This window comes from Petaurus breviceps, unplaced genomic scaffold, assembly GCF_028583685.1.
Source record: "Petaurus breviceps papuanus isolate PSGF00001 unplaced genomic scaffold, PetGlider_PUasm1.0 172, whole genome shotgun sequence".
In the NCBI taxonomy this organism is placed as follows: Eukaryota; Metazoa; Chordata; class Mammalia; order Diprotodontia; family Petauridae; genus Petaurus; species Petaurus breviceps.
In genome coordinates, this window is record NW_027185755.1 from 4,210,949 (window position 1) to 4,224,271 (window position 13,323).

The 13,323-nt window shown below is 49.3% G+C and overlaps 2 protein-coding genes and 1 long non-coding RNA gene across 3 annotated transcripts in view; 1 reads left to right on the forward strand and 2 right to left on the reverse strand.

Moving 5' to 3' along the window:
* The window catches only part of LOC138157571 (uncharacterized), a 3,250-nt gene extending 412 nt beyond the window's left edge, over positions 1–2,838 (reverse strand). Inside the window, exons 1-2 of the long non-coding RNA XR_011167413.1 lie at positions 2,697–2,838; positions 1,864–1,957 (exon numbers count right to left, since the gene is read on the reverse strand). This is a non-coding gene — a long non-coding RNA (uncharacterized lncRNA). The remainder of the gene's footprint in view (positions 1–1,863; positions 1,958–2,696) is intronic.
* EPOR (erythropoietin receptor) overlaps positions 1–3,379 on the forward strand; it is a 5,910-nt gene extending 2,531 nt beyond the window's left edge. The window contains exons 2-8 of the mRNA XM_069083201.1: positions 878–1,007; positions 1,166–1,341; positions 1,558–1,712; positions 1,799–1,952; positions 2,065–2,152; positions 2,393–2,480; positions 2,643–3,379. Coding sequence (XP_068939302.1) covers positions 878–1,007; positions 1,166–1,341; positions 1,558–1,712; positions 1,799–1,952; positions 2,065–2,152; positions 2,393–2,480; positions 2,643–3,308 — 1,457 coding nt within the window. The 3' untranslated portion in view covers positions 3,309–3,379. The remainder of the gene's footprint in view (positions 1–877; positions 1,008–1,165; positions 1,342–1,557; positions 1,713–1,798; positions 1,953–2,064; positions 2,153–2,392; positions 2,481–2,642) is intronic.
* Positions 3,380–3,964: 585 nt separating this feature from the next.
* On the reverse strand, positions 3,965–10,068 carry SWSAP1 (SWIM-type zinc finger 7 associated protein 1). Its single transcript, XM_069083020.1, has 2 exons — positions 9,779–10,068; positions 3,965–4,874 (listed from the first exon to the last, which is right to left on the reverse strand). Exons 1-2 carry the CDS (start codon positions 10,025–10,027, stop codon positions 4,356–4,358), a joined length of 768 nt encoding a protein of 255 aa, XP_068939121.1. The 5' UTR covers positions 10,028–10,068; the 3' UTR covers positions 3,965–4,355.
* Positions 10,069–13,323: the final 3,255 nt, after the last annotated feature.

Sequence of the window (13,323 nt, forward strand, 5' to 3'; positions counted from 1 at the left end):
GAAGGAAGGAAGGAAGGAAGGAAGGAAGGAAGGAAGGAAGGAAGGAAAGAAGGAAGGAAGGAAAAAAAAAGGAAAGGTCACTTTCTGTTTTCTTTAGCTTCTCTCCAAAGATGACTAGAAAATAGTCTCTTCTGATTTTCCAAAGCCTTCACTCTGAATAGCCTCCTCCCAGCTAGCTGTTAAAATGTCTATTTCTACAAGATTTCACTTTGACTCTTAAAACTCTAACTCTAGTCTCTGTAGGAGAGGCTTTTGAAACAAGTGTTGCAGCAAGATACATAAAATGAATACAATGTAGTTTGGGGAGGGAAGAAGAGTTATATGCTGAAAGTATAGTCTTGGAGGGAACCAGGGATCCCAAGAAGTGGAGGGGAGAAGGGAGGGCATTCTGTGCGTCAAAGGCACAGAGATGAAAGAGGATGAGTCAGACGAGTGTCATGTGTGAGGAACAGAAAGGAGGCCAAAGGGAAGGCTAGACTGCAGCCCCTGGGGAGGGGAGTAGGGTCTTTTAGGAAGAGGCCAAGTGAGGAATTGCTTTAAATGATGAAGAGAGGAGTGTATATTTGATCTTAGAGGGAATCGGAAGCCACCAGAGTTTACTGAGTGGATGAGACAGTCACCTAAACTTTGGGAAAATCACTTTGTTGCCTGTGTGGTTTAGCATTTCCAGGTTGGAGGCAGGGAGACCAAATGGGGGGTGAACTCCAGAGTGCGTGATAAGAGACGAGGGCCCAACTTAGCAAGGTAGCAGAAAGCCTTCTTTCCCTGGGTTGGGGGGGGGGAGGGTGCAGGACATTAAGATGGTCCCTCCTGCTTTTTTCTGGTCGGCCCACTGATGTGCCCTTCTACCACCCTAACCCTTCACCCCCCTCTGCAGTCACTCTGTTGCTGACTGAAGAGAAAGAGAAGCCCATATGCTTCACACAGAGACTGGAGGATCTGGTCTGCTTTTGGGAAGAGATGGCCAGCTTGGGATCCAGGAACTACAGCTTCTTCTATCAGTTAGAGTGAGTCCTAGCACATCTTTTGTCCCCCCATTCCCACCCTTCACTCTCTGAGCGGAGTTGTTGGAGAGAGAGGGGAGAGCCAAGGGACACTGCTTCCATTTTTGGTGATTATAGTTCCTGTATGTCCCTTCCCTCTGTCCCTGTGCCTGTCTACACAGGGAGGAATTATGGAAACCCTGCATGCTGAAGGTTGTCTGGACAGGAAGGGGCACCATTCGCTACACCTGCCCGTTCCCCCTGTCTGATGCCTCCAGCTTCATCCCACTAGAGTTGAAGGTCATGGCTACCCCCAATGGTACTGAACTCCATCGGACCATCTATATCAATGAAGTAGGTATGGCTTCAATAGGGCCCTGTCTCCCCTCCCTCCCTATGCTCTAGCATAGGGCGCCAATCTGCGTCTCCTGGCTTAGATGAAGGTTCAGACCCTCCATGCCAACTCCCTTGTTCGGGATCCTGGGGAGGACTGGGCCCTTAGTCTGCTGCTAGCAACTTGTTTGTTTACAGGTTTCCTACATCTCTCACACCCCTAACCCTGTGTTCCTCTCAGTGTTTCTAGACCCACCCTCTGGCTTAACAGTACAGCAAATGGAGACCCCCAACCAGGTGGCCCTTCACTGGCTCCCACCCCCAATGGCCCAAGTGACCAAGGATATCCATTATGAGGTCAAGTACTCAGAAGCAACTGGTACCATGGAACAGAGGGTGAGAACCCATCCCCAGCCATTTGGAATCCCTTACACCCCCACTACCTTGCCTGCCCTCCTCACGGCTTTCTCCCTATCCTGCAGATAGACATCCAAGAAGGAAGGACAGATTGTGTTATTGCCAACCTCCGTGGCCATACTCACTATACCTTTACTGTTAGGGCAAAGATGGCAGAGCCCAGCTACAGTGGCTACTGGAGCTCCTGGTCCCAGCCGGTCACAGTGTTGATAGCTAGCGGTGAGCTGAGAGGGAGGGGAGGGAGGAAAAGAGGGAGTGATGAGGCCTCCGTCTGTGACCAGTGGGCAGAAGAGAGATACTGGCTTGATACTCCCCCTCCTTCCCTCCCCAGAATTGGACCCTCTGATCCTGAGCATGTCAGTGATACTCACTGTCATTCTGCTCTTGCTAATCATCTTGGGCCTCCTCTCACAGCGCAGGTAAGCCCCTCTCCTGGCTCTCCCACCCCAGGGAAGCAGTGAAAAGAATGATGGTCCTGGGGTAGAGGACCCAAGTTCTGATCCCTGCATGACCTTGAGGAAGTCACTTAACCCTCTGGTGTCAGCTGGTTTGGTTGTTTTTATTTTTGTAGAATGAGAAGACTGTACTCAAAGGCCTCTAGAGTTGGCTCATCTGGTAGACAGGCCCTTCCAGTTCTGTTTTTCCTCTCTCCCCCCCAGGTTTCTAAAGCAGATGTTTTGGCCAGGCATCCCTAATCCGGAGCATGGATACGAGGGCCTCTTCACCATCCACAGAGGGGACTTCCAGGTAGGTGGTGAAGCCTGGGCCAGACTCTGCTCTCTCACCTTGGGTAGGCCTGCAAGGCCTCCGGATCCCAGGCTCCTGGGCTAGGGCCCTCCTTGAAGCCAGGCCCTGAGGTCAAGCATCCAGAGCGGGGTCCCTGGGCTAAGCTCAGTGTTATTATTGCAGCTGTGGCTGGGACAGAGCAACGCCTGCTTGTGGTGGGGGCCGCTTGGCACTTACCTGGAGGAGCCACCAGCCAGGTTGGAAGTACTCTCTGAGCGCTGCTGGGTGGTCCCTGATGAGCCAGCCCAGGAGGAGGAGCCCCTGCTGGTGCCAGAGCCCAGCCGGCTGGCCCAGGGAGCTAAGGACGATTACCTCATGCTGGACACAAGGCTGTTGCCCCATAGTCCAGCTTCTGGGCCCCTGGGGCTGGGCTCCTTCAGCCTTCAGGGCTCAGGCAGCAGTGCAAGCAGGGCCCTGGAGGCTGAGGGGGACCTTGCCATGGAAACAGATGCCAAGTCTGGTTCCTCTTCCATGGCCTCAATCTCAGCCCTAGAACCTGAGCAGGAAGAACAGGTGTCAGCCTCCAACTTTGAGTACACCATCCTGGATCCCAGTTCTCAACTGCTATGTCCTCGAGCCTCCCCACCCTCCCCACCCCCTAGGCCCCCAGACCTTAAGTATCTATATCTTATGGTCTCAGACTCTGGAATCTCAGCTGACTATAGCTCTGGGGGCTCCCAAGGGGCCCTTGGCAGCTCTCCTGAGGGGCCATACACCAACTTATATGAGAATAGCCTTCTCCAGCCCAGCCCAGAGCCTCTGCCCCCAAGCTATGTGGCTTGTTCCTAGTGGGCAGCTTCTAAGGCTGATTTGTCAGGATTACGGCTGGCAGCCCTCCTAGGAGCAGCTGCAGGAAGGGAGGAGGAAGGAGGCATGCTTCCTTCTTCCTTCCTCATTCCTCCCAGAGGGGCATGGGGGTGGGGATGTGGGGGAAAGGAGGTTGGCATGGTTGCAGGGCACCATGGCCTCTGAGGACTAGGGGTGGGGGGAGGGGGAGAAATCACTGCCCAGCATGCCCTTCTTTGCCCTTTTATATATATTTTTGTAATAAATTTATTTTCTTTCCATGGGAGTCACATATTTTGAAGAGAAAGGTGAAAGGAGGACTTGACTGTAAATGAGAGGAAGGCTGGAGAATCACAGAAGCCAGGTGTCCCCAGGAGGGCAGACAGAACAGCCACGGGCGGGGGACTGAGGAAGCAACATGTGGTACAGGAAAAAGCCCTAGACTGGCAGTCCCTTCCTTTCTCTGGGACTTGGTTTTCTCCTCTATAAAATCTGGGTCATGGGCAGGATGGTGCCCTTCCAGGGCAGAATGTTACAATCCCAGAAGTGGGAATGGATAAGGGTGGAGAGACAGTATCAGGCCCAGGGACAAAGAGAGGAGTTCCCATGCCCTCAGCCTCCTCACCTCCCCACCCAAAACTCAGCCTGGGATGGTGGTAAGGCCTGATTGGAACATCATTTATTCTATATCAGAAGAAGGACAAGGTCAGCTCACCTTCCTTCCCCCCATGCCATCCACTGTCCAGGCTGCACAGCTCTTTCCATATGCCTGGCCCACAGCCCTGGTCTGGGAGAAGTCATACAGAGCATGGAGGCCACCTCCTCACCCCCATGGCCCAAGCACAGGAAGCTTGTTGGGGATATTACAGACAGTGTCCCAGCATTTGACCCAATAGTGGCAAGAGGGCATAGCTGTCAGGATCCAACTGGACTTATGCCCATGGCAGTGCTTCCATTCACCTCTAGACAGCTGCTCTCAGATACAAAGGCAATGTGGATGGGGAGAGACAAAGTCCCATGAAAGCTGCCCCTACCCCCAGACCAAGTTTCTCAGCTGGGGCTGCTGGGCTCGGCTTTCAGAGGTGGGTGCTGGAATGTCTGGTGAGTCACTTGGGAAATGGCCATCTCACCATCATGTCCAAAACTTAAGCACCATTCCTGCTTGGGGAAGCCTGGCCCACTGGAGAGGTGGGCTCTGAAGCACAGCCCGGAGTCCTGGGCCTGTGACCCTGCCAGGTCTGGGGGCTCAGGCTCTAGCCAGAGACACGTGGAGAAGTATCTCTGAAGCACTGCCAGCTGCAGGGTAGTTGCCTCTGGATCAGCCTCAGTAGGGCCTCTCATGGTGACCAGGAGTCCACAGCTGCTGCCCAAGCAGCCTGAGAAGTGGGCGGCTGTGTCTACCAGCAGGGCTGCCAGGTGGGCACATGCCTGGGCTCCAGAGGTCTCTGCCAAGTACTCGTCCATTCCATCCAGCAGCAGGAGGGAGGGAGGCTGGGCTGCTGTCTCGTGCATGGAGCTCAGAAGCCGCAGCAGCTCCCGCAAGGACGGTGGATACAAGAAGTGGATTTTCTAAAAGAAAGGGACAAAGGGATGAGATCCTAAGAGCTGGCCTTTATGTGGCATTTAAAGGTCTACTAAGCCCTGTACACAGGTGATCTCCCAGATCTTCACAACAACCCTGGGAGGTGGGCGATGTTATCATCTCCATGGGCGAGGCTGGCCCAGTGACTCGGTCATTCGGCTGTCAGGATTTGTCTCACTCCAGGTCTTGCACCAGCAAGCTGCCTCAGGGAGACTCCTGCTGAGCCCACTAGACATGTGAAGGCTCAGAAAATAACTGGAATAAGCCAGAGGGAAAAAAATCCCAAACGTCAGAACTGCAAAGGAACTCTGACCACAGAGCTTCCAGTGGTCCCTGATCTCCTAATGAGCCAAGCCCAAACTGCTTAGCTTGACATTCAAAGTCCTGAAATAATTCGTCTGCCCTCCCCTCCCTGTCAGCCTAGTCGCCTCACACTTCCCACAAATTTAGACTCATCCCAGGCCTTCAATGAGAAACTTCTTTCATCTTTCCTCAGTCTAATCCAAGTCCTACCCATTCTTCATGGCAGAGATCACAAAGCCCTGCCCGATTCCTTGCCTCAGGCCACAAGGACACATCCTATGTGCTCACAAGTTGAGTTGGTCTCATCCTGGATGCCATCCTTTACCATACATACCTAGTAGTCGTCATATGTATATTTCAGTCAATTCAATTCCACAAACATTAGTTAAGCACCTCCTATATGCAAGTCATGGGAGTTGGCTCTGAGGATACAGGGAGTGCCTGAAGGGAGCCTACTTGGGAGACTGAGACCTGCACACAGATGGTGTCTAATTCAAGTTAGAATGGAAAAGGGGGTAAAAGAGAGAAAGCTAGAGAGATGTAAAGATTTTGTAACTCCTTCTTTGGGGGTGAAGGGGGGGGGGCTGAGCTGCGCTAGGAGAATGGAGAAAGGCCCCAGAGAAGATGAGGGGGAAGATACCTTTCAGGAATGATGTCTAGACCACAAAAATGTCCAGAGGCAAGAGCCTGTCCCGCCCAAGGAGTGGCCAGCCAATGGTCTAATTTCACTGCAATGGGGGGTGAGCAGACAAGACAAGATACATGGCTAGAAGGGTAGTCGATGGATTTAAAAGCAGCACTGACAGGTTTTAGAAACTGGCTAGGGGAGGGAAGGGAGGAGGGAAGGGGGAAAGGAAGGGCCAAAGGTGACTCAGGAACAGGTGACTGGAAAGGATGGTGATGCTAACAACTGAAGCAGGGAAACTGGGAGGCGGGGCAGGTTTATGGGAGAAGATAATGAAGGCGGTTTAGGACAGGGAGAGTTAGAAGAAGCATTTGTGGGATGTTCAGATAGAGATGTCTTGAAGGCAGTTGGGGATGTGGGAGTGAATCCAGAGATTAGGGCTGGATATCTAGATCTGAGGGTCTGCTACAGAGAGGCATTAATTAAATTCATGGGCACAGATGTTTGCCTAGGGAGAAGGAAAGGGGACCCAGTACAGAGCCAGGGGACAGAGGTGAGGGAGGACACTGGAGGGAAAGAAGGCGACAGAGGAGCAGGAAATGAGAAGGAGCAGCAGAGTCACAAGAATGACCATGGGAAGGCACCAGTGGAAGGGGTGGAAAATAATGTCTATTGTTACAGAAAGATCAGGGAGGATGAGGACTGAGAACAGACCATCCCGCTGGCCAGTTAAGATCTGACTTGTGACCTTCAAGAAAGAAGTTTTTTTTTCAAGTAGAATTGTTAGAAGTCAGAGGTTCTAATGGGTTGAGGGCTGAATAGGGAGTAAGGAAATGGAATGAATATCAATGATTCTTTCTAAGAGTGTAACAGTGAAGGAAGAGCAGGGAAATTATCATTCAAAGGAATGGGAGAGTCAAGGGAAGGATTTTTAAGGTTAAGGGTGACCTGAGCTTGACTGTAGGCATGATAGAATGATAGAGGCTGACAGTGAAAGAGAAGGCTGCTCTTTCAACAAAGATTGGGAGGGGGGGTGGGAATCAAAGGTATAAGGGGAGAGACTGGTCAGTCATTACAAGGAAAATGGTCACATCTTCCTCTGTGATTGAAACACAAAGAACAGATGTTTGGGAGACAGAGAAAGGTTTCCAGATATGGAGGAAGGCGGATGAGGGTGCTTCCAGTGGGTGACCTCAATCAAGGGGGAAGGCCAGACCATGTGCTGAGGGACTGAGGATGAGTCTGGGGACTTGCAGAAAAAGTCTGGACCAGCCTCTGTGGGGAATGTGATCAGTCTAAAAGGACTGACACGAAGCAGGAATGATCTAGCTGAGGTGAGAGAATATGGATCTCTGATATCTAACATATCAGCAAAGATAGTGTTAGCACGACATCACTGAGCAGTTTTGGGCTTCTCAGAAATCCCAATTGGACCTGAGAAGGCAGATGGTGGGAATGGTCTTGAGAGAGGATGGGCAGGGTGAGAGAGTCAGCATGAAAGGGACTCATGGTTACAAAGCACTGCCTGTTAGAACAGGTTAAGCAGAGGGTGAATGTCTCTTCTAAGTACCCCAAGAATATGTGCTATTTAACTTTGATTTGGCAGCTTTGTGTAGGGCAGACTGGAAAGGGGAAAGGTTGGAAGCAGGGGGACCCATTAGGAAGCTATTGTTAATCTAGACAAGAATGACTGAGGGTCTGAACTCAGGTGATTACTGGGTAATCAGAAAAAGGACAGATGTATGCCCCAAAAAGAGGACAGATATGAGAGATGTTTTGGAGAGTGAAATCTCTCCAATGACTGGATGTGGGAGGGTAAGAGAGAAGGAAGGGTCAAAGATGACCCTGGAATGATGGTGGCTCTCTCAACAGAAATAGGGAAGTTTAGAGTGAGAAAGGTTAGGAGGGGGGAATGTCATGAGTTCTCTTTTGAACTCTGAGTTTGAGATGCAAATGGGATCTCCAAGTGGAGATGCCCAGCATACGGTTGGTAATGCAGGATGGGGAGATTAGGCCTGGATAGATAGGGCTGAAGATAATGAATCCATGCAATGGACGAGATCACGGCCAGTGCAGAGAGAGGAGGGCCAAACATGGAGCTCTGGGGGAATATTTCACACTTAGTGGGTAGAAGATGGATAATGATAATCCCCAACGTGGTATTTTATTTTTCTGGCTTGTTTTTCCCCCATCCCAGAGTTTTACTCCAGACAAATCTCCAAAATAATGCTTAGGTGGAAGACAACTGAAATGGTTTAACAACAAGGCTGTGAAGGGAAGAAAGTGAGGTCAGTGCAGGGAAGATGGACCTAGGATGGGGTGGAGAGGTGCAGGGCACCTGAGCAGGAAGAATGGCCTGGGAGGGACCTTAGAGGTTATCTAGTCCTTAAAATCAAAGGATCATAGATTTAGAGCACACAGATCATCTCATCTAACCCCATTTTGCAGTTGGAGAAGTTGAGGTGCAGGGTGATGAAGTGACTTGTTTGTTAAAGGTAACACAGATAAGTAAGAGAGTTCAGGGTTTGACCCCATGTCCCTTGACTCCAAATTCAGCAGTATCTCCAATATACCAAGATTATGAAAACAAAAGAGTTAGGTGATGGCAAAATCTAAGGTGTCAACACCCCTCTGGTTTGACAGAGTAGAGTCAGAGTTGATGAAAGTTGAAGAGATTAATGAACTGAGAGACCAGGGCATTATAAGGTTTGTTGGCATGAACCATGAACCAAGGGCTCAACTCTTGGAGGAAGGAGAGAACATGATCTGGAGTTCAGTAGATAACAGTAACAAACATCTGGACAGGGTATGATGATGGAAATTGGAAAGGGAAAGATAGCTGAGAACTGGTGCAGAGAGAAGGTTTCAAAGTGGATGACTGCTGGCCCTGAGTATCTAGGGACATGATATGAGGCAGACTGGTCAAGACTGAAGACAGTCACAAAGACACATGCTACCCTCAGGATAAAGTCAAGTTTGAGTTACTGCCTGAAGATAGAAAGAATAGGAGGGGAAGAGACAGAGGACAAAAAAATCAGGCTGAGTTGTATAGGGATGAGATTCAGGGACACACAGCAGGGGAAAGAAATTTTCCCCAAACAAGGTGGAAATGATGAACCACTAGAATTAGTAGAGCAGAAGGTGGCGATCTGTCAGCAACAGGGCAGGGGAGAATTAAGTAAGGAGACTGACCAGGGTCTGCTCCTTCTCTAACTGAACAGGAGACTTCAAGTCCCTCCTACTTTAATTCATCTTCCACAAAGCTGCCAAACGCCTATATTATTCTCCAACTCATTAAATTCCAGTGGCTTTATTGCCTATAGAATAATAATACAGACTGTTCTGTCTGGCCCTTCACTACCTAGCCCCAACCTATTTTTCCAGTCTCAATATACATTACTCCCCTAAGGGAACTGTAGTTCATCCAACCGAACTCCCCCTGCTGCTCCCCACACAACTTGTCTCTGTGTCTTTGCAATGGCTGTACCTCCATGTATGGAGTGCACTTTTTCCTCTTCTCTAACTCTGAAAATCCCATATCTTCATCAAGACTCTGATCAAGCATAGCCTCCCAAAAGTCTCTTCTGATTCCCACAACAGCTAGCGCCCACCACCTGCCTGGTATTTCTTCTGTTTGTTCTACATATGTTACTTGGGGACCCGTCTGCCCTGGGAGCTCCTTGAAGGCAGGGGTTGGGATTTTTTGTTTTTGCATCCCCAACAACTAACACTACCTGACATACATTGGGCGCCTAATAAATGGTGGATGACGGATTGTGTTCCCCTAAACGTTGACCCTGCCTCCATCCCAGAGCCCGGCTCCGTCTACCGCCCCTCCCCAAGTCCTGACCCATTGATAACTCCGCCCCCTCACAGAGCCCCGCCCGGTACGTGGTAGCTCTTCCCCACTCCAGAGCTCCGCCCCCAGGTGGCCCCGCCCACAGAGTGCAGCCAGTCAGTTACCTGGAGCTTCAGCGGGTCCCTAGCAGCTCCGGCCTTCCAACCCGGAGGCAGGCTCTGGAGGGCCCTCCGAGCCACAAACAGCACGGGGCCCCGACCCTCCCCCGCTGCTACCAGGGCCGCCGCGAACAACAATGCCGTCTTCCCGGAGCCCGGCTCCCCGAGCAGCAGAAAGCTGGTACCCTCCCCAGTGGCACAACCTTCTCCGCCGACCCCTACCCCAGGACTCAGCAGTAGCCGTAGAGCCTCCATGCCGCTCTCAGCTCTCCCTCCGCGCTGGACACGCAACCAATCAGAGCGCTGTCCTGCTCTAATCCCTCCCCCTTGAAAACGTTCCATAAATTTAGGCTCAATTCACTTAGGCTTCTCGCTGGAGGACCCCCCCCCCCCCCCCCCCCCCTAGCCCGGCCCCCCCCCCAATGGGCGGTCACCACGTGGTCTTGCCAGGCTCACTTTGTAATCTGGGACACTGTCTTCCTTGGCTCCTCCTACTGCGTCTTCCTAAATCACAGAGCCACACTTCTTCATTTTCTTTGTCCCTCCTCTGTCTCCTCTCAAGTGCCTCCCCTCAGTTAAGCAGTTCTTATTTTTCCTGCATATAACTTTATATATATTTGCAAGTTATCCACCCTATTAGACTGTAAGCTCCTTGAGGGCAGGAACTGTTTTGCCTCTTTGTATCCCTAGCACAGTGCCTAGCACATAGTGGGTGCTTAATAAATGTTTATTGATTGATCTTGCATTCTTCAATCTCTTTAAACTCCATCTTTTCTCTCTACTACATTTTCCTGTTTGTTTCTCAGTATTTATTAAGTACCTACTATTTGAAAGTACTGTTAAGCCCTGGAGATACAAGCACACATGATGAAAAGATCCCTTTGCACAAAGCGCCTTATTAAGCAAGTACCTTCTATCATAGACCAGAGAGATGGTCTCAAGTACCTGAAGCTTTTGCTTCTCTCAAATCTCAGGATAGAATGGTGAGCCAGAAGGGAGGGATCTCCCTTCCCATTATCCTCTTGTTTATCCTCCGACTTTGAATTGGAATCCCAGACACATGCTTCTCCCATCTTACTCCATTTCTATGGTTTGGGGGCCAGTGAAATTCAGGAATCCCTGACCATACACGAAGAAGCGTAAGGGTAAGAAGGAGACGTTTGGGGAGATTGTTGGAAGCACCATATAGGAAACTCAACATTTTTCTTTTCACTTTTTAAAAAATAAGTGATATAGCCACAGTATGTTGAATGCTTATCAAGAACCTTTGGCCTTGAGGTTGCAGTTTCCCCACGGGGGACAGAGAGAAGAGACTGTAGTTGTAAAACGGACACACTAGAGCTAGAGATTTCTTGCTTTTAATCATTTTGAGCAATATTCCATGTCATACCCTGGTTAAATTTCTAACCTAGCCAGTATTGCCATGTAATTTGGTTGCGATTCGAGGAATAGTCTAACACCCCATAGGGGTCAATGGAGATATTTCAGCCTTTGGGGATGCTACACTATGTAAGACCCAGAAAGGAACTGAGGTGACTAGTGGATCAGTGGCTCAAGGAGAATGACACTTGGTGGGCAAATTAGGTATTTTACTCCATTGATGGAGCTTTCACATAGTGTACACACAAAAAACAGTCCAAGTGTCTCATGTATGTCTCCTCCTTTTCATAGTCAAACTCCTAGAAAAAAAGCTATGTTACTGGGGCAGCTAGGTGGCACAGTGAATAGAGTACTGGCCCTGGAGTCAGGAGGACCTGACTTCAAATCCAGCCTCAGACACTTAACACAAAAACTAGCTGTGTGACCTTGGGCAAGTCACTTAACCCCAATTGCTCTCCAAAAAAAAAAAAGCTATGTTACTTTTCTCTACTTTCCTCTCATCCAGCCACTTTCAATATGGCTTCCAACAGCATCATTCAGTGGAAACTGCTGTCTCTAAGGTAACCAGCATTTTCTTAATTGCCAATGTACTGATTTTTTTCTCAGTCCTCAATTCTTCTTGACCTCTCTGCTATGTTTGATGCTGTTGGCAATTTTGTCCTCTAGGATTCTCTCTGTCCTGGATTTTTATGATCCTATTATCCCTTTTAGGGGCAGCTAGGTGGTGAAGTGGATAGAGCACAGGGACTGGAGTTAGGAAGACTCATCTTCAAGAGTTCAAATCTGGCCTCAGACATTTACTGTGTGACCCTGGGCAAGTTACTTAACCCTGTTTGCCTCAGTTTCCTCATATGTAAAATCGCCTGGAGAAGGAAATGGCAAGCCCCTCCAGTATCTTTGCCAAGAAAACCCCAAATGGAATCATGAAGAGTCAGACACAACTGAACAACAACAGCCTTTTCTCTTAACTGCATATTTGTTTGTTCTCAATCTCTGTTGTTGATTAACATTTATGTCACATCCCCTAATTGTGGGTTTACCTTCAAGACTATTTCCTGGGCCCTTTTCTTTTTTCTCTATATATTCTCCTTTTGAGTTCATCAACTTCCATGGATTCAGCTATCATCTCTATGCAGGTGACTCCCAGATCAAGCCTTCATTTCTTGAGTTCCAGGCTTGTATTCACCAAGTGAATATTGGACATCTACAACTAAATGTTTCATAGGAATCTCAAACTTAACATTATCTAAAAGGGAGTTCATTATCTTTACTTTCAAACTCACCCCTCTTCCTAACTTCCCTATTTCTCCTAAGGGTATGACCATCCTTCCAGTCAGCTGGAAGCACAGAAACCCTGGGAGAGGCAGCATCCTTCCCGATTACTGGGTCTGCTTTCAGATCAGTCATCATCTGGGGAGGCAACTCTTGTGGAGAAGGGGCCAGGAATCCTCATCAACTATCAACCAACTGTCACTTACTGGGCAGGCAAGCTAGCCTAGCTGGAGCAGCAAGGCACCCTTGGGGAGAAATAGGAGACAGCATATGCCAGTGGGGCAAGCTACCTCTACTTTAAGCACCATGTCCCCTGAAAGCCTGATAGAGACAACCTAGAACCCTGAACCCAAGAGCCTTGGGAATGGCAATGCTTTCAGGCAAGGGCCTTTAGCCATTATCTTGGGATACATGGGTGCTACCCATAGGAGACACAGAAAAGAAAGTCCTTGTCACCAAAGTCTTTGGCACTGTCAAATAATTCAATGTCAGAAACTGATATGATTTTATCAGTGGAAATGACATTCTAAAAGTCATTACCACCTGCTTTGCTGCTGCATCCTAAGGATCATGGGACCCTTCCATCCGATTTGCTGCTGAAACCTTTCATATGTGCTATCTGTCCATTTAGAAGGTGAGCTCCTTAACAGCAGACATTTGTATTCTTAGCATTTATCACAGTGCTCTGTACATAATAAACCATTCATTCATTCATTCCAGTCACCCAGGTTTCCAATCCCAAAGTTTCAGAATCATTCCCATTCTTTACTCTCCCTTACCTCTCCATTTCTAGTCAGTTGCCAAGTCTTATTGGTTCTACTTCCACAAAATCTCACCCCCTCCCCACTTCAGGTCTTCTTCACCTTTGGCCCAAATCATCGAAGTAGCCTTCAAGTGGT

Excerpts from the sequence above, each read along its gene's own strand:
- SWSAP1 (XM_069083020.1), bottom strand. The coding sequence starts at position 10,027 with ATGGAGGCTCTACGGCTACTGCTGAGTCCTGGGGTAGGGGTCGGCGGA. Across the intron at positions 4,875-9,778 it reads GGGACCCGCTGAAGCTCCAG|AAAATCCACTTCTTGTATCC; the intron begins GTAACTGACTGG and ends CCTTTCTTTTAG.